Source organism: Zootoca vivipara, chromosome Z1, assembly GCF_965207765.1.
Source record: "Zootoca vivipara chromosome Z1, rZooViv2.hap1.1, whole genome shotgun sequence".
NCBI classification, from domain to species: Eukaryota; Metazoa; Chordata; class Lepidosauria; order Squamata; family Lacertidae; genus Zootoca; species Zootoca vivipara.
In genome coordinates this window covers 54,635,623-54,656,488 of record NC_142583.1, presented here as the reverse complement: position 1 = coordinate 54,656,488, position 20,866 = coordinate 54,635,623, and the positions used below count along the sequence as shown (strand labels likewise).

Sequence of the window (20,866 nt, the reverse complement as noted above, 5' to 3'; positions counted from 1 at the left end):
GTTGTGCAAGTGGAGGTTGTCCAGTGTGTGCAATTATTTAGTTGGATGCCACTTATGTTGTTATGTATTGGATTTTTTTGTATTGCTGTAAGCCACTTTGGATGGAAATTTAGGCCTAAAAAGCAGGAAACATGGATAATAAATAAAACAACTGGTCCCCTACCTCCTAGTTCTAATGCAGTCATAACTTGGATCCCGAATGCCTTGCGATTTGAACGTTTTGGCTCCTGAATGCCGCAAACCCAGAAGTGAGTGTTCCAGTTTGTGAACGTTCTTTGGAAGCCAAACGTCCGATGTGGCTTCCGATTGCATGCATGAAGTTCCTGCAGCCAATCGGAAACCGCGCCTTTGTTGTCGAACATTTTGGGAAGTCGAACTGACTTCCAGAATGGATTCCGTTCGACAACCAAGGTACGGCTGTACTGGGATATGGAGTAGCAAAGACATGAGAAACACATATTCCTGACTGCATCATTTTAATGCAAACTTCCTCGGCAGAGGCCTACTATTAAGATTAAAATTCCAATTTATTCTTATTTAACACCTTTTTGGCACATCTTTGATAGCCATGCAAGCTTATCTTGTCAAGATATCAACAACCTGATGCATTTGCATTTTAATGAATTTGCCAGGTATGCATACTTTGTGTGAGCTCACACGACTATATTCTGATGAGGATTATAACCATTTGGAATTTCCATTGTGTGCTGCTGCTTGGAACCCAATGATTTCATCTTATTTGTGATTTATGACAGCATTAGATGTTTGGTGGTTTGGCATGAGCTTGGAAATCCTGGTTGGCTCCTGAATGGCCGCAAAGCAGTAGGAAGGAAGGCCAAATTTAGAGACAGAGGAACATCGAAATTTGCCTTATACCAATTCAGATCACTGGTCCTTCTAGCAGTTTTCTCTGGGTGTTGAATGTTACCTTATTTGATGTAGGTTGCTTATTTTAAAGTTATGTTTTATTATCACATTTTTTGTATTGCATTAGATTGTTATAAGGTGTACATTATTTGTTTCTTCAGATTGTAAACCGCCTTGGGTATTGTAAGATAGAAAGACAGTATACAAATTAAAAGTGATGATGATGATGATGATGATGATCAAGGCTACATTCTGGATGAAACAGAACCAGTTTGAGGGAATTAAAAACAAAGCTTTCAAATGGCGAGTGCATCAACATAGAAGCAGCATTTTAAAGCACTGTGTCATCCTTGTAATAAACAGTAGCAACGAAGTCATACCTCAGCACAGAGAATACTCGAGCCATTTTGCCTATTGCCCGGATCTTGTTCCTTATGACTTCTTTCCGAGCTGCAGCTGTGGCACCTATAAGGGGAAAATAATAATAAACATGAAGAATTATAATGTTTAGTAGTTAGTAATGATAAATTTTGAGTACTCTTTCTAATGCTTTGGCAGTCTGGCTTCCCAGTTGAGAAAGATATCTCAACACCACAGAATTAGACCATTTAAGCCTCCCGTGCCAATGTGGTTTTTCAGGACCACAGAAGTTGTTTGTAATATCGGAAAAAACCCTTTCAGCAAACCAAAACTCCTTTATACTCCAAATATCCCAACAACTATAGGGTTAGTTGTCTCCTTCCTTACTTCCTAAAAATGACAATTTAACTTACTAAGCAATCCCAATTTATCCCTATTGAAATAAATGGGAAAGAGAAACTATCAAGTGCCTAATTGGCGCCCATTCTATTCCTACCAAAATGTCAAAGCTAGGTTAGAAAACATATTAGCATTTTGCCTCTATTGGAAGTTCAGTTTCTGCCCCCCCCCCCAATACCTTCCTGTGTATACAAAAATCAACAACAAAACCATTACAAACCACTGCAGGGAGCCTGTGGAAGTCTAGGAGTATTTTATTATTATTATTATTATCCTTGGGGCTTAATTCATCTCCAAATTGCCTTTATCTTGATCCAGGAGTTAAAATATTTTCAAAGCGCAAACTTGCAATAGTGATTTCTCATTTGTAATGTTCTGGGTGAGGAATACTGAGCACCAGCTCAGACTTGGGAACCAGCAATCCTAACTGCAGAAATAAATACACTCAAGCCTTCACACAATCCACTGCAATTTGACAGCATGCCACTGGGACTGACTCAGGATGTTTTGTTGACTCCCCATTCCAGCTACAGCAGCTGAATCTTACACAGATGGTACACAGTGTTCTCCATCACACCTGAGGAAAACAGGCTAGTTTAAGGGCCTCAGGGTAGACATAGAGGCCAGCAGTAAGCAAGCTCTGCTACTACTGGGACCCAGAGCTCGAGGCACAGCAGGAAAGAGTCCGCAGCCGCTCTCAACATCTGCCGCCTGAGGTTGTGCCTCACTTTGCCTAATGCTATGGCCAACCCAGCATACTAGGGGGGACTGAGATAGCTAGCAAATCTAACTCCTAACTGCCCTGTGCCTGCAGATTTTGATTTCAAGCACATAATGAAAGGTTTCAATGCATCTTACATGCTTTATGCCAGGCATGTCCAACAGGTAGATCGTGATCTACCGGTAGATCACTGGACGTCTGTGGTAGATCACTGGCAGATCAGTGGCTCCCCCCAAAGAAGCTAAAAAACTTTGGCTCCCCTAAAAAAGCTCAACATATTTGCCCTGCACCCCTAAAATGACCTGAACCACCAAAAACAGGGCTTTCCTTCCTAAAAAAAAAGTTCAATGTTGCTTTCCTCTTCCCTAAAGAAGCTCAACAACATTTACATGAACCCCCAACATGGGCCATCCTCCTTCCTAAAAAAAGCGCAACAACTTTGACCTGACCACCCCCCCCCAAAAGCGGGTTGCTCACTCCCAGTTTTTAACTCTGTGAGTAGATCGCAGTCTCTTGGAAGTTGGTCACCCCTGCTTTATGCCATAAAGTTTACAACAGAATGGGAGGGGAAATAAGTGCATCACAAAATAAGCCTACAATTGGTTTCTAGAAGTTTTCATGTCTCAATTTTGAAACAAATACAAAAAAAATTGTTTGGCATATCTGAGAAGCAGCATTTTTACATTTGAAGTATTTAAAATTCCTGTACATGTTATTTTAAGTGGTGGGGCTATTTTGGAGTGTTTCAGAACCTCGGTCAGAAAGGGAAATGAGGCTTTTCTCTCACTGTTGTACCAGAAAAGGCAAAGTGATGTGATATCTCAGGTGTATCAGTGAGGAGGGGAGATGATGTGTGTGTTTTAAATTAGAGTGTGCTGACTCTAAATAGGAATGGCAAAAATGCAATTTAAAGTGGCTAGTAATTGAAAATGGTTAAGAGAGGCCGCCTGACAGCGATATCGCATGTATCAGATATTAATCAAACAATGATCCATCCAATAGAATTCAATCTATTTTGTGTTTCTGTTCAATTTAACAATCAGATTATATATAATCTGGTTTTCTTTTAATGGTCTACAGGCTGAACTGGCAGCCTTTTTAGTTAAAAAGGACAGCTAAAATTCTATAAATGAATAATATCCTACAACTTTGAATTTCACAACCATCTAGGTTTGAAAAGGATAATTAGGGCCCTTAGGTATAACATAGAAACTAGCGTTTTAAGTGTCGAACAATAAACAAATAAATGATTCTATGAAATAACAACAATAAATTTAAAGTAGGTCAATAATCAGAAAATATCATTTGTCAGAGATACAAAGGGCAGGATTGGGGAACAGGATTTATTAGCACATGTTAATTTTTAATTGGCAGGTGAAACACAGATTCAAGGGAGCAAACGCTGTATGAAAATGATAAAGACAAGACCGTCTCTGAAAGGTATATAGTGGGGGAAAGGGAAAAACAAGAAAAGAACATAAATACTTGTAGGAAAAAGGAGAAGAAATGTTACAGAAAACCAAATCAGTATAAGTAAAGAACGTTATATAGCTCTTAGATATACATAATTTTGTCAGCTCAAGCAAGCTTCTTCCCTCCACAGGTATTATCATATCTTTTAAGTTTCCAAAACAAATGTCTGCTGCTTGTATTGAATTAAAAATGCACCTAAGTTAATGCTTATTAATTTCAATGGGTCAGCTCAGAGATTGACTAATGTTGGAATTACCATTTAGAAATAGTTAACAAATTTTATGAGCGAATTCCAATTCTATATAGTCTCCCCAACATTGATTCAGCATTAAAAGCCATTGCACTCATTTAGTTTCAACACCATCTTCCTATGCAACATGGAACTGTGCAAACCGACAAGGAAGATGCCTGAGGCATATGCAATGGGCTCAGTTCATAAGAAAGAGCTGGACCTGGTCCCTCAGGCATTCTGATGCTACCAGATACTTAGAAGAGAAATATGACACACCGGCAACACTTTAGAAAAAAAGGTTATTTGCTTATTTATTATTAAATTTGTATACCACCCTTCATCTGGAGTTCTCAGGGAGGTTCACAACATAAAAATACAAAATGAGAACACAAAATGCATACTAAACAAACAAATAACCCCCCTCCCACAAATACATTGAAAAGGCCATAGAATGTTTAATCAGTCAAAGGCCTGGTTATAGGGAAACTTCTTCGCCTGGGGTCTAAATATATGTAACAAAGGTGTCAGGGGAGCCTCCCTGGGGAGAGCATTGCACAAACAGGGAGCCACTGCAGAAAAGGCCCCTTCTCCTGTTGCCGCCATCCAGGCCTCTTGTGGAAGGGGCACACAAAGAAGGGTCTCAGATGATGATTGCAGGGTCTGGGTCGGCTTATATTTTGGGGAGAGGAGGTCTTTGAGGTATTGCGGTCCTAAGACATTTAAGGCTTTATGGGTCAAAACCAGCACTGCAAATTAATTGGCAGCCAGTGCAGTTGGGCCAGGATTGGCATATGATCAAACTATCTTGTCCTGATGAGCATTGCATGTAGTACTCTCACCTTGAGGTTAGATTCTATGGCACATATTTTATTTGAAATGTAGACACCAAATTCTGCTAGCAGACTGGCAGCTGAAATGATGGATAATAATATTTATGATCCTATATATCAGTGATGGCCAAACTTGACCCTCCAGCTGTTTTGGGACTACAACTCCCATCACCCCTGGCTAACAGGACCAGTGGTCAGGTCTGATGGGAATTGTAGTCCCAAAACAGCTGGAGGGCCGAGTTTGGCCATCACTGCTATATATGCTTCTATGTTGGGCAAAGCTGGGCTGAGTACTTTAGGTCCCAATGCCAAAACTCATGTCGCATTGGGATCCAACCCTGGTTCAAATACTAGTGCAGCAGCCTAATAGTCTCTAAGATGGCACAGCTGTGTCAGATACAGGCATGTGTAACGTACTACCCAGGGTAAAGGTAAAGGTAAAGGGGCCCCTGACCATCAGGTCCAGTCGTGTCCGACTCTGGGGTTGCGGCGCTCATCTCGCTCTATAGGCCGAGGGAGCCGGCGTTTGTCCGCAGACAGCTTCCGGGTCATGTGGCCAGCATGACAAAGCTGCTTCTGGCGAACCAGAGCAGCGCACGGAAACGCCGTTTACCTTCCCGCCGAAGCGGTCCCTATTTATCTACTTGCACTTTGATGTGCTTTCAAACTGCTAGGTTGGCAGGAGCTGGGACCGAGCAACGGGCGCTCACCCCGTTGCAGGGATTCGAACCGCCGACCTTCTGATCAGCAAGCCCTAGACTCTGTGCTTTAACCCACAGTGCCACCTGGGTCCCTACTACCCAGGGTAACATTATGCAAAAACATGTGTTGTCTTATTAAGTCATGCAACGCAGCATCTTAGAGGCCTGTTGGTCACACACAGGAAATTAATTTGGTTCGACTGCAAAGCTAACTCTTTAAGAGGCAAGTGACTGGGTAACTGTGCGTCTTCTGCAGCTTAATATTTCTGGCTGTAAAGTTACACCTGCTGGTAGGAAAAACATTAAGATCAGCATTATATTTGGAGCATATAATGCCACATGCTGACCTTATATAAATGGTGCAGGGTTGCTGTTTTTTAAAATGTATTAATTGGCTTTAAAACTAGAAACTCATTGAAGCATGAGAACAGTGCTGCATTTGGACTTAAAGGTCTTCCACATTTAACCAATGATTCCAGAAACTCATGCCAATCAAGGTACAATATTTTCATTTTTGCTGTTGATCCCTGGCAATTGATTTAAAAGCATCCTAGTTCATTCACATGCTAGATCTTTCCAATGCTGCATTTCAAGCCACCTGGTCTTAACTAAGCCCTTGTAGTGAATATTATCGAGGCGAGATAATGTTAATGCCCAGCGTAAAATGCCGGATCCTATTTTCCTAAAGGCCAAACTACATGGGATGACAGCAAGTCAAAGGCTCAAACTTCAGCTTCGTCCCATTCATGAATGAAATGTACAGTGCAATTTAAAGCTCTGCTCAGGCAGGAGGTGCTGATTCCACCCCCACCCCTCCACTCCTAATATGTCCCTCCATGCAGGGAGGAGGGTCTGCTCAAATTATAGCAGTTGGTGGGCAAGGGCTAGAGATCTCCATGCCATATGGCCCTTTCAATTGCCTATCCTGATTTAAATGTGAATGGCGCAAACATGTCTTCAAAGACATAGATCTGTCATGTAGCTTAATCCTTACCAAAGTACCGTATATTCCGGCGTATAAGACGACTGGGCGTATAAGACGACCCCCAACTTTTCCAGTCAAAATATAGAGTTTGGGATATACTCTCCGTATAAGAAATACGACCCGGCGTATAAGACGACCCCCGACTTTTGGGAAGATTGTCTTGGGTTAAAAAGTAGTCTTATACGCAGGAATATACTGTAAATGCAGTGATTTTCCTGACTCTAAGTAGGGCATGTGCTCACTTTCAAGCATTTAAGGTAAGTGGGCACTAGTGTTCAGTCCAGAGCCGAGACTGTGGCAGAATCAAGCATCGGTGCTAAATGGGAGGGATCACAGTGGGCGATATGAACAAGGAAATTCCTGAAAGTTAGCACTTGGGAAAAGTCACACAAAAGCAAATTAAATTTAAGCCTTTCTTGCCCATTTAATAATACCTTTCTTCTGCGCATAAATAGGATCTTCTTATGATATTCCAAAGGGGGGGAAAAGAAACAGATCAGTGAAGATTGCAGATTTTTTTTTAAAAAAAGGGGGGGGAGGCAGAGGAGGAAAGTATAAAACACGACAACATCAATGGGAAAGCAATGCTTAAGTAATTCTGAAAAATAGAAAAGAAACAAAATTAGGCAGGGAACATCAAGAAGGAATGGAAAAAACAATGTTGAGAAGAAAAGCACTCTGCAGCTCAAAGCCTTGTTAGTAACTTGTGCAGTAAAGTAAAATGCAGCAAGACAACCACAAGGCGATTATTGGCCATGGTGCTTGGGGCATGCAACTTCTTTTTAAAGGGGATCAACCTTTACTTGTTAACCAGGGGAGGAGGAGAGGGGCATGTATACGTATGGATTTGTACTCATCATAGCATTTCTGCCATGTAAATGACGACCAGCATGGAGCAGTGGTCAAAGTGGGGGACCAGCACTGGGGAGGTTCATTGAAAACTCCACTGAGCCACAGAGCTCACTGGATGTCCTTGGGCATGTCGCTATCTCTCAGCCTAACCTACCTCACAGGGTGGCTGTAAAAATAAAATGCAGGGGTAGAGCACGTGCATGGACTAGCAGAGGGGGATTGACTGCATGGGCCCAAGATATAATGAATGTCTTGTTATAATAATAATAATAATAATAATAATTATTATTTATACCCCGCCCATCTGGCCGGGTTCCCCCAGCCACTCTGGGCGGCTTCCAAAAAAACAGAAATTCTAAAATACAGAAATCCATCAAACATTAAAAGCTTCCCTAAACAGGGCTGCCTTGAGATGCCTTCTAAAGGTCTGGTAATTGTTCTCTTTGACCTCTAGTGGGAGGGCATTCCACAGGGTGGGTGCCACTACCGAGAAGGCCCTCTGCCTGGTTCCCTGTAACTTGGCTTCTCGTAATGAGGGAACCGCCAGAAGGCCCTCGGAGCTGGACCTCAGTGTCCGGGCAGAACAATGGGGGTGGAGATGCTCCTTCAGGTATACCGGACCGAGGCCGTTTAGGGCTTTAAAGGTCAACACCAACACTTTGAATTGTGCTCGGAAACGTACTGGGAGCCAATGTAGGTCTTTTAGGACCGGTGTTATGTGATCTCGGCGGCCGCTCCCAGTCACCAGTCTAGCTGCCGCATTCTGGATTAGTTGTAGTTTCCGGGTCACCTTCAAAGGTAGCCCCACGTAGAGCGCATTGCAGTAGTCCAAGCGAGAGATAACTAGAGCATGCACCACTCTGGAGAGACAGTCAGTGGGCAGGTAGGGACTCAGCCTGCGTACCAGATGGAGCTGATAAACAGCTGCCCTGGACACGGAGTTGACCTGTGCCTCCATGGACAGCTGTGAGTCTAAAATGACTCCCAGGCTGCGCACCTGGTCTTTCAGGGGCACAGTTACCCCATTCAGGACCAGGGAGTCCTCCACACCCGCCCGCCTCCTGTCCCCCACAAACAGTACTTCTGTCTTGTCAGGATTCAATCTCAATCTGTTAGCCGCCTTGTTGAGATGTGGGATGGCCTTCCCCAAGCAAAATAGCACTTTAGACTCTAATTATCACACATGCAACAACCCACAGGGGGATTTTTGATAACCATAACATATTTCGCTCACAATGCAATCAACAAACTCCTCAAGAGGGAAACTCACTGCTCTATTCCTAACCAATGTGCTATGCACCTGCTCTAAAGCCCTAGCAGGTCCTGTCCACTAGATACGTGCCAAGTGTAACAGTTATATTTCACTGAAATTATACTAAGCAAGAAAAAAATTAGACCAGGGTAAATTAAGAAGTGTTTGTCCTGTTGATGACAGTGCAAAGGACAAATCAAGTCGTCCGCTGTCAAGCCATCTTTCATAAGTGCATAGTTTTGATTAGTACCTCCTAAGGTTTTTAGTCATCTAAGTCAAATTCAGTAAGCCAGGAATGCCATTAATTAGGAAAATAGCACATAAAGTGTGAGCTAGTTGTATAAACTAGTTCAGGTTGCTAGGCAATAGGCAAAGTTGTTTTTTATTTTAAAAAACCCAATCAGCATATTGCTTTGTTTTCCCTCCTTAAGAATATTTGATGACAAATACAAGATTAAACCAAAATAAATTTAGATACATTGCATTTATATAAGAATTTAAGTTTTTTCCTTTCCCTTAAAGCAGGCAAATCAACAAGTCAGAACAAATAATCACAGGGCATACTGTCTCAGAAAGCCTATTTTTACTGCTGCTAGACACCAGTCCCTCATCTACACATATTAATTAGAATCAGAAGAGATTCTTCTAAAATAAATGGTAGCTACAGCAAGCTATTTGTTTATGAGAGTTCCATCAAGAAAATTCTATCTAATCTTATCTATCTATCTATCTATCTATCTATCTATCTATCTAATGCAGTCTCTGCTTCAGTACTTTGATGGGTTGTGATCTTAGATCCACTCCAAAACCTAGTTTCACATTATTATCATTTTTTAAAATGAAAAGTGCTTCTTTCTGCAGCTGCTTGTTGTCCTTTTCCACCATTTACTGCCATTGCTTCTCTATATCATTTTCATCTCTTCTCAGACCATTTGCCCTTGCTGCTATTTAACCTGGCTGTGGCAACACATGTGATTTTGTTGACAACAGTACAGCTTGCATCTGGTGTGATGTGATCAAAGATGGTTATCATGTGGGATGCCCTAGGCAATCAGGTTAAAAAGCAATGAGGGTTGGGGATAAGGAAGGCAACGAAGAAGAAAAAATGTCACTGAGCCGAATCAGCAGTCAGGGAGCAAAGAATGAGGAATATTATCAAAACAGTGTATAAGGTGGGCTCTGTTTTTAGTAATTAGCTTGGTTGTGGCAAATATGCTATTTAGCAGATATTGGAATGGGGACAATGCAGATTCTTATCAACAGGCATGACTAGGAGCCAAACAAGACTGTTGATGAAATAACCAATTTGGATTGTTTGAGAAATGTAAAAAAATTCCTTCAGTAGCACCTTAAAGACCAACTAAGTTTTTATTTTGGTATGAGCTTACAGTTTTGGTTATAAAATCTGGCATTTTGAGAATGAAACTAAACTTGAGAAGTCCTCCTAGCCTCACAGAAGGAAGGGGGAAAGCAGGAATGGTTTAGTGTTACATGTGTATGCAAGCAAACATTGTTAGAAGGAATGTTCCCTCATTCCCAATTACTGTATACTCAATCCTTGCCTCTGCACAGGCAGATGGTGTAACTAGCAAGCCTTGTACCCAGTCCTCTGGTTAAAGTTAGGCCAGCTTAATGTGACAAACATTAAGTTTTGCAGAAGTTTCCAGTGTCCCATTTTGGAGGCACCTGAGCTCTTGAATGTGCTGCTTGCCTCACCCTATTTGGGTGTCCAAAGGCTCATGCCATGAGGAAAGAGCAGGGAGCCTGTTGTGGTTGTGTGAGACCTGCACGATTTAGAACTGATCTGACAGACTCATGGACAATAGGAGTGGCTGCTAGCCACGATGGTTACGCTCTGCTTCCACTGACAGAGAAAGCATGTCTCTGAACACCAGTTGCTGAGAATTTTGATGGAACATTTGCCTATAAACATGACCATCCTTCCAACATTATTTCTTGTGCAAAATCTCACCACAGTATTGGGATCACACACTCCCTCCTCCTCCTTATACACAGCCAACTTCAGTTCCAACTTTTAAAGTATCTCAGTTTAGTATTACATATGAACCAGGGACTGCGGTTTAAAACAAACAAGGGGGTATTCAACCAATCAAATTGTTAAGCAAGTCATCCTCGTAAACTATGGTTTGAAGTTGGCATGTTTAGAAACTGACCAGTTTGTTTTAAAGGAGAATCTTAGTTCACAGGGACCAACAGAGCAATCCTAACCCTGTCTACTCATGAATAAATTCTGCTAAATTCAATGGGGCTTACCCCGAGGTAAGTGGAATTTAGGATTGAAGGCTAGGTTCCTAATATGTATACTTCAAATTGAATCCACTTAGATTCTGCGACAGTAGTTTTTCAGCATGGTCACTAAAGAGAAATAAGCTACTCTCTACAGCATATGTATTATGACTTCAGCTTAAGCCACTGCTAAAAATAAGAACTGGAGGCCCAACAAAAAAGTGTTAGAAAACTTTTAACAAGTCTTCAAGGCAGGAACAAAATCTGTCTCATGAATCTGAGATGAAAATATAGTCTAAGTACAGCAATTAGGGAAAGCAGAAGACATTATATGAAAATTATTCCATTAAAGTACGGGTATTAACTTATTCACAATAAGGTAGAATTTAACATGATATGGTTTATAAAGCATTTGGCACGCTATAAGGCCATGGAAATAATAGATAGCAATACTCTGCCTGCACAATGATGTAAAATTACTAGCTGATACCAAGGCACTTTTGAAATAAAATGCATTATCCCCCATCGTAATATATACACGTGGTATGCATAAGATAATGGGACCCAGGTGGCGCTGTGGTTAAACCACTGAGCCTAGGGCTTGCTGATCAGAAGGTCAGCGGTTCGAATCCCTGTGACGGGGTGAGCTCCCGTTGCTTGGTCCCAGCTCCTGCCAACCTAGCAGTTCGAAAGCACGTCAAAATGCAAGTAGATAAATAGGAACCGCTACAGCGGGAAGGTAAACGGTGTTTCCATGTGCTGCTCTGGTTTGCCATAAGCGGCTTTGTCATGCTGGCCACATGACCTGGAAGCTATACACCGGCTCCCTCGGCCAATCATGCGAGATGAGCGCGCAACCCCAGAGTCGGTCACGACTGGACCTAATGGTCAGGGGTCCCTTTACCTTTACCTTATGCATAAGATAAAGGCTACCTTGAAGGTTTTCATCTCACACTTTGAAATCCGTTTCAAAGACAGGTTTTATGTTTGTTGGACCTCTTTAGGATGAAGAATGACATCAGTGATTGGGTACCCATGACCCTTCAGATGTCATTGAACTACAATGCCCACCACCCCTGGCCATTGGCCATGCTGACTGGGGCTGATGGGAGTTCGAGTTCAAAAACATCTGGGAGGACCACCATTTCTCTATCCCTGCTTTAGTTATATGTTTTTGCCAACTACAGTAAACAGACAGTGGGAATAGGACTGAGATTCTATATCAATACTATAAATTAACAATTAGCATTCCAAAATGTACAAGAACCCAATGGCCACCCATTCTTATCTATACTCCCTCTCTGTATTTTATTTTATCTCAGTGTGTTGTAGGTTCCCTTTTGCCTCAGAAATAAAAATAATATGCAGGCAGAAACACTATGTACTGCCCTGAGTTTATTTACTTTGATCACATTTGAATATTTCATTAATAAGAGAAATAGTGATTGAAGACACAGAAGACCCCAAACTGGGCTCTTTATGTTGGCAAAGCCACCATTCTCTCAAACAGCTGAACTGATCTATCTGTCCAAACAATGGATTTTGGTGGGAGAGGGGAATCAGTCATTAGAACAATACAGTCTTCCATAACTACTGAGTCATCTTGAAAGACTTATAAAGTACTAGGCCATAAAACAATCCCGAAGCTCCAGTTAGTGCAATATGCTGAAGGTTGTTACTCTCAAGGTTGGGAATGCCATGCTGAAACGAAATCTAGCAGCTTATGCATGTTAAATACAAACATTCCATGGTGTCTATCTTGTCTTCCTTGGAAAAAACCATAATCAAACTCTCAGTTTACGGGGGGAAGAGTTAAATCTCTAAACACAAGTTTTTCCACAGCAGCTTGCCAGGAGATGTCCAGCACCATGTGGATCCCCTTCCCAGAGTTCTCAGCAACCTTAAGATAAGGCAAGAAACAGCTGGAGCTCTTCACACTGTTTGTTAGCTGCTCCTGCTAATTTCTTACCTTCTTCATATTGTAGCACAAATGTGAAAAACCACCCCGATTCCCCAGACTCTCTGTACATGACAGAGGACTCAGGGAGGAGCAAGTTCTGATAATCTTCTTTAGGAGACACTCACATTTATCACAGAGGGCATTCACAGTGATCACAGATAATGGTTGGCTAAGGAACCAAGCCAAGATTTTTGGATTGTCTAAAATTTTATTTTGCTGGGGTGTGTGGAGTAGATTCATAATGATATATTTGTTTTAGACATGGAAGAACAATGGTCTCATCAGGGACTTGTTGTTTCTGAAGCAGGGAGGACCTTAACTTCAAGTTCAACTGCCACCCTATAGCTGGCCTCTAACGTAAAAACTTTGTAATAACTAATAAGACAAATATCCTTCTATTATCAGGCAAAGGGAAAACCAACTTTCACATTCTGTTCATATAAATGACTGGGCCCATTCTGTACAGACTTCTGGGCATAGAGAAGATATTTTTTGGAATTGTGTGCCTTTTTGATTTGGAGAGGAGCAAAAAAAAGAGAAGGATGTATTTTTCATTCTTTTCCAACAAACCATGCATAAAAGCAAACATATCGTTGTCTAGCAGGAACACTGTCTTGGGCAGCTTGGAAGAACTTAACTGTAGTCCAGAGAGTTCCTCCCATAGCCCACCCTATGACTTGCCTTGAGATTAATAAAGACGGTTTTCAGGCACAAACGTTAATTGGAACAAACCACTTGAGCAGAAGACACAAGGCGCTTACCATCAAAGCCATCTTCCTCTGTTCCGAGTTCATCATCTGAGCAAATATTCAGCACGTTGACCAGCATCTCTGTGACTGCAAAGAAAACCACATGAAAGATGTGTGAGACATGGATATACCTGATGTATATCCGACAAGAAAGTTGCCAGTGTAGTGGAGTTAATGACAGTCACAGCACAAAATAACACTTTGCATATGCCAATAGCACCGGACTTCTGATGCTATTTGTGTGAATACACAGAGTGAGGTCCAAGATCTCATGTGGTTAATAAGTTATAACTGGTACTGCCCACTGCCAAAACTGAAGGATCACTGCACAAGTAAAACCCAGTGTCTTTTCCTCAGAAGTTTGGTTTGTTCCCTCAACGTCAACAGTTGGGGTCAGGCTTTCTACAGTCCCCACTGAACACTGAAGGTTTGTTACTCATTCCTCTCACTTTCTCTCATGCACTAAGCACAAGGGTGAGATTATTGGGTGCTGCTAGTGACAAAAAATAAGATATTTTAGCTAAGTACCCAGCAATGCTTAAACAGGGAAAGAAGGCATTTCTGTCTAAATGAGTGCTTCAAAGAGTAGAAAGTAACCACAAGCCACTGGTGTTCTGCTCAAAGTCATCCAAGTCAGTTTAAAATCAGTATAAATAAAAGCCGACTAACACACTGAGAGACCCACCCAACCCCTTGAAACAGCAGAAGGCAAGAAAACACAAACTAGGGTTTGTGGCATGCGTCCGGAATTTCTTAGACATAGCTGGCATTCGGCGCCTGCAAACAGGGTCCAGGCGAAAATTGCTGAAATGTCCGGGAAAATCTGGATGTATGGCAGCCCATGTCGGAAGTGTAGATTTTGGAGAATTTCATTAAAAATAGCTCAACACCTTTTGTGTCTGAATTTCCTCTTTTTGAAATATGGCAACCCAAGCCATGAATAGAGGTGGGGGAAAGTAGTAAACTGGTGCCAAAAGCTACCAAGTGAGATGGTCCAGCAGGTTTTGCTGGGAAATGAATTCCAAAGGTGTGGAACCACCACTGGAACATCCTTGAAGCATTCACTAATTGTTTTAATTTGTGCATATGTGAGATCTGGAGAGTGGGTCTCTTCAAGCTGTAGGGTTAGGAAGCAGGAGTTCCAAACCAAAAGCCGTCAGTCATTCTTTTAGTTTTTGAGAGAGTTTGAGATCTGATATCTTATTTTAAAAAGTAAAACCATGTCTAATTTATGTATGACACCTCCTATAATTACCTGCTCCACCTCTATTTACATTAAAAGCAAGAATGACTGCACTATAGCAGCTTCAAGGAAAAACAGATTCTCCCCAGCTTCCTTACATCTTGGACTCATGCATTGAGGGAAGTTGTATAGGAGAAGTGATGGAAGACAGCAAGAGCCTCACTTTGAGAAACACTGACATAAAGGCCTGCTGTAAAGAGGCCAGAAAAATAATGGTGCTAAACATTTTCACCAGTCTCTGATAACTCATCTGCTCAGAAAATTGAACAAATTTCAAAGGAAGTGTACACCACCACAATAAATAAAAATCACTTTTGCTGTTAAGAAAAGGTTGGGAACAAAAAGAACTTCTGCTGATCATACTGCAGTCCTCAGTGCACTATAAAGAAGATTGTCTCCCTGATGGCACATTTCTTTGGCCTCAGAATATCTTGTGCATTAAGGTGTGACAGGTCCCTTTTAGTGAACAGGTCATTCCCCTCATCCTAGTCCACAGAGAAACTGTTTTCGTGAAGAAAGCAAGTTACTTACCTTTCTCTCCAACAAATGGCAAAGACCATGTAAAAACATCCATGAAATTTGGAAGCCAGTAGGGATGTGGAGAACAATTAAACTGTCTGATATTCATAACGTTGTTCTCATATTTCAATACTGCAGCTATAAAAGAAAGGAGAAGTCATTTGTTACTATCATATGCCTGGGGCCTCCATCATGGATGGTAAAGTTGTGACGAAAGTGAGGAGTGAGACCCTGCCAGTGCATAAAACACAGAGCATATATCATGCTCAGAAATCTGTAACAAATGGCTGCCCATTGACTGGTCCACATTCAAAGTGTTGCTATTAGTATATAAAGCCCTGATCGAGTTGCGGGCTTTTCATGTTACGGACATGCCTCTGGAACGGATCCTGTCCGTAACACAAGGTACCACTGTATAAGTGTTTTAAAGCTGCTGGCTGTTTGTAAGTTATGTAATTTGCATTTAATAATTGTTTTTTATTGGTATTTTAAATGAATATTTTAGACTGTCTTGTAAACCACTTAGTTCTTTTGTTCTAGCAGCTACATCTTAGGGAGGAATGAATACATCTACTTCTGGTCACTGTCCACTTTGTATATGTTCATTGAAATGTCTGCCCTAACGTTTTCCACATCAATCTGAATGGTTTTTTTAAATTTTAAAAAATTAACTTAAACAAAAATGTGCATTGTTTTGAATGTACTTTTTCACTTGTTTTGTATGCACTTTATCCAAATATATAATAAAAGGAAGAGAAATGTGAAAATTGAATGATAACTACATTCTGTTCTGCATGTTAGTGTGGGAAGCAAATTAGGTTGGTTCATTTAAACATACAGCCTGGATGAAATCCTCGAGAATCTGTTTTGCTTCCTTGCTGTGGGCCATTGCACAGCTACTTATTTATAAAGGAGGAATGTCATTTTGTAATTCCGTAGGCTACTTCACCAGAAGCTCATTTGCTGAAAATTGGGGGGTTGTTCAGTGGACATGCATGAACTCAGTTCACCAACCAATTTCACTTAACCAATTTAACTTAATTAATTAATTAATGAACAGCTTCCAGATTGAATTTCTGACTTGTACAAGCTAATATCATTTCAACAGAAAAGAGATTTCACAACTGAGGTGGTGGGCGACTCATTATACATTCTCAAACATTTTTTTTTTAAAAAAAGTGGCCTCAGGGGAGACTTAACTGGGTTGTGCCAAGAGCTGCAGAAGGAGATGTACAATGTTTTCCCCGTACTGTTTCTCCAGTGTAAATCGTCCTTCAAAGCTGCTATTTACCCATGCAAGCAACACATGGGCACCTGTCAGGTGGAATTCTAACCTTTAACGAAGAAGGTAGGCCCTCACAGATGATAGGAGACACACAATTTGACATTATGTCAAATTGTGAGTTGTGGGCCATCATCTTGTGTTGAGTACCCAGGTCAAGAAGCAAGACAAATATATGGCAAACCCACCCCCATTAGTTATGGAACTACTATTAATGTGCATGTGTGTGCTTATATATAAAAAGTTACTTTTCTAAATATTTCTATTGTTTTCTCTTAACCTAACACAAGTACAGTGGTACCTTGGTTCTCAAACGCCATGGTTCCCAAATGCTGAAAACCTGGAAGTAAGTGTTCCGGTTTTCCAACGTTTTTCGGAAGCCAAACGTCTGATGCGGCTATCGGCTATTGTTTCTGGGGTGCTTGCACCAACCAGAAGCTGCGCCTTGGTTTTCGAACATTTCATAAGTCAAACGGACGTCCAGAATGGATTAAGTTTGGTGCTTTTGTTTTTGCTATTTACGGTATTTTGCATTTTTGTTTTTGAGGCCTTTTCAGTTAATTTGTTTTTGTGACTGTGTGGAACCCACTTCAGCTACTGATTGATTGTGTGACTGTGGAAATGGATAAAAGCCCCTCCATCCAAACAATGACTATCATCAGTGCATGTGAGAATTTATTTATTTTATCACCTAGAATACTGTCTTTTTTAATTTACTGTACAGTACATTGATTATTGCTTTCATTTTTGGATCAATGGTCTCGTTAGTAAAATTCATGTTAAACTGCTGTTTTAGGGGTTCTTTTTAAAAGTCTGGAACGGATTAATCCATTTTGCATTGCTTTCTATGGGAAAGCACGCCTTGGTTTTGGAATGCTTTGGTTTTGGAACAGACTTCCGGAACGGATTAAGTTTGAGAACCAATGTGCCACTGTGAAGGGTTAAATATTGGGACCCCAAGATCAGAACAGCTAGGTAGTCCCCCTGCCCCACCCCTCAAATTCCACTCCTGCTAGATATCACCAAGGGAGCCAAGGGAAATGATCTGATCATGTATCTCTCACCAGCTCTAAAGTTCTGTGCAGCTAAGGATTTTGTTGTAATCTTAGATTCCAACCTCATCTTTGCACTTACATCCCCCTACTCACAGCGCGAACCACCAAGATCTCTGCTGTGCTTGTGAAGGAGATATAAAAAGAATGGAGCATATGCTGGTTTTTTTGACCTTCCCTTTAACATTATGTTATTTTAGGACAGATACATAGCTCTGATTTCTAAAAAAGATTAAAATGCTTTGCCGTTCTCTTATATGCAAAGTATATGCGAGCCAGTAATTTCAATGTGTGCTCTCTTATTTACTTCTGGTCACCTTTCTTTTTTAGCATATATAATACTCAAAACGAAGATATTTCTCAGCACAAACCAGAGGCCTTGAGGTTGTGGATGCTTTGCGAGTCCCCTATCATTCCGCTGCTGTGCTGAACCAAAGCTGAGGTGTGTAGTTTAGATATCTACAGACAAGAGGCGCAAGCGAGGTTCATTCAGCTTGAGGCTTGGTTGGGCATGATCTCGGATTCCGACAACATGCTAAGCCAAACCATGACTTAGCTCAGTGTAGTATAGCAGCAAAACAACCGGGCAAAACACAGCTTGGCTGCTCATGTGAACAGGTGATTTGGCTTAGTATGGAAGGGTAAGTAAAATGAATTACAGTGGTGCCTCGCAAGATGAATTTAATTCGTACCGCGAGTCAATTCGTTTTGTGAAAAATTCATCTTGCGAATCGCGGTTTCCCATAGGAATGCATTGAAATTTCTTTTTTTGCCCATAGGAACACATTAATTAAATTTCAATGCGTTCCGATGGGAAACTGCGATTCACAAGATGAATTTTTCGCAAAACGAATTCGTCTTCCAAGTCACCCATAAGGGCGTCTTGCAAAAAATTCATCTTGCAGGGCATTCGTCTTGCGAGGTACCACTGTACTGCTATCACTGATGCCAAAATGAAAAACACAGCTATTTTATGAAATATTTATAGGGGGCCCTAAAATCCTTCTACTGGTCAAGCTCCCTCATATGGCTGAAACATTAAAACTAATACTTATAATTTATGAAACCTAATATGATTCATTTTAAAAAAGCAGTTCTAAAAAGGTTCTAAAAAATCCCCACCACCACCACCACCGAAAGAGCAGTTGGCTAAAACATAAATGTTTTTAGGGTTTTTTTTTAACGTGATAAAATGAATAATTCATCCAGAGAATCTAAAAGCTACTTTAACTTACATCACATCAATAATTTATGCTGCTGATATTGCTCTCAAATATAAGTAACTTTAAAACAACGATTCCAACTGCTTTTCAAAAAAAGCTTTCTTTATTTTAAAGGCTGGGAGCAGGGCAGGGGGAAAATACCGAAGCCATTACTCAAAAAAGCAAAAGGAAAACATGCTTTATAACCGATCGATGTTAAAAGAAACTCCAAAATATTTAACTGAAACTAAAGCACAGATTAAATGGGAGAGTTTGGTTCTGCGTGTTCTTTCAGTAGCCTTGTGCTGCCATATCTACCGTATATTGTTTAAGGATTGCCAATTTTTAAATATTGTACAAAAGATAATTATGCTGCCCATTACGCTTTCAGAGAAAAATATACCAGCGCTTCCTAGAATTACTTCTTACTATTATCAAATGCAATTGCATGACTTGATTGCTTTCTGTATTCTGCAGTGGGAGTGAAACTCTAGCTATAGGCAGAAACTGATAATCATTCTAGCACTGTTCACCTGCTCTTGGAAACCCTAATCATCTGCAACTGGGATCTCCCGGCACTGACTGACTGACGGCCTGAAAATTGACTATGGATATGTCTATATGGCAGTTGTTGGCACACACAGTTTAGTGCTTCTAAATCGTGAGACTTATCCTTGTGGGACTGGAGAATCTCAGGTCACTGTCCTCTTGGGACCCTGTCAGGATTCTGTTAGCTGGTGCAGTACTGCATTCCTCATGCAACTTAGGCTGCAACCCTGTGCATTGTTTCTTGCGGATAACTTTCATGAGACTCAGTAATGCTTCCAAGTTAACATGCAGTGGGCTGGACTGAACATCTGACTTTGTGTGCATGCATTAAAGCAATTCAGGTTGACTGTTCAGGGCATCTGTGGTTTGCACTTGCATTTTTAACACTTTTGTTGGAAGCCGCCCAGAGTGGCTGGGGGAACCCGGCCAGATGGGCGGGGTATAAATAATAAATTATTATTATTATTATTGAGGACCCAAGTATGAATTAGTGACTTGTATCTGCAAATCAGCAATCAGAGATCACATACCTGTGGATGCATACAAATACATTTAAAGCACAGCCCCCACCACCCACTGCCCAAAAGAATCCTGGAAACTGTTGATTCGCTTTTGATAATTATAATTCACAGCATCCTTTACAAGCTATACAGTAGTTCCCAGGATTCAGGGGATTGGGAGGGGAGGAGTGCTTTAAATGTACCTTAAATGTATATGCAGCCCTCGGTAGACCTTTTGTAACGCCCACAAACAATGCTGAAAACACAATGCTTTTCAGTGAAGTCAATTCATTCAGCTATAAATTATCATATGATAATGTAATGAATGATGCACAGGCATGTGTGAAACAAGCCAGAATTTCAATGGCTTTTTGAAATTCAATGTTCTTCCAGGTTTAAAACAGGGGGTGCGGGACTTCAGACCTGGAGCCAAATGTGGCCACCCATATCTGCTTGACCCACACACCAGCTCTCCCCAGGCCACACCTTTCACTGATCCCAGGGTCGGCCCTAAGGCAAGGCTGGGTGGCGCCAGGCCACCAGGGGGGCACCACGCTGCTCCGCCCGCACGGCAGCCGCGCTCGGAAATGGAAGGGGGGGGGTGCAGGAGGAATAGTTCGCGCCACAGTGCCAGGGCACCAGCTATGCTTAAGACGGCCCTGACTGACCCTAGTCTGTGCCCTCCCTGAGTGTATTTGCCTGCATGTATTCTTGAACTCAGATAATGACTCTCTGTTGCCTGACTGGAGGTAGAAGTGTGTATAGAAACTGGACTATAGTACAAAGGTTAAATTTACATTCATTGCTATGTTCACTTTTACTACTGGTCCTACCCACCACTGATAGGTGGCCCCTGGAAAGTTGCACAGAAGGCAATACGGCCCCTAGGCT

At 41.4% G+C, this 20,866-nt stretch overlaps 1 protein-coding gene across 4 annotated transcripts in view; it reads right to left on the bottom strand.

Moving 5' to 3' along the window:
* Positions 1–20,866, bottom strand: part of PPP3CA (protein phosphatase 3 catalytic subunit alpha) — a 191,127-nt gene that overhangs the window by 10,703 nt on the left and 159,558 nt on the right. For 2 of the 4 annotated variants that reach the window (XM_035112121.3, XM_035112125.3), the window contains exons 9-12: positions 15,403–15,528; positions 13,641–13,715; positions 7,003–7,029; positions 1,248–1,332 (exon numbers count right to left, since the gene is read on the bottom strand). In XM_035112121.3, the coding sequence (XP_034968012.1) occupies positions 1,248–1,332; positions 7,003–7,029; positions 13,641–13,715; positions 15,403–15,528 (313 nt within the window). The remainder of the gene's footprint in view (positions 1–1,247; positions 1,333–7,002; positions 7,030–13,640; positions 13,716–15,402; positions 15,529–20,866) is intronic. The other 2 variants (XM_035112124.3, XM_035112126.3) reach the window with 1 other exon arrangement.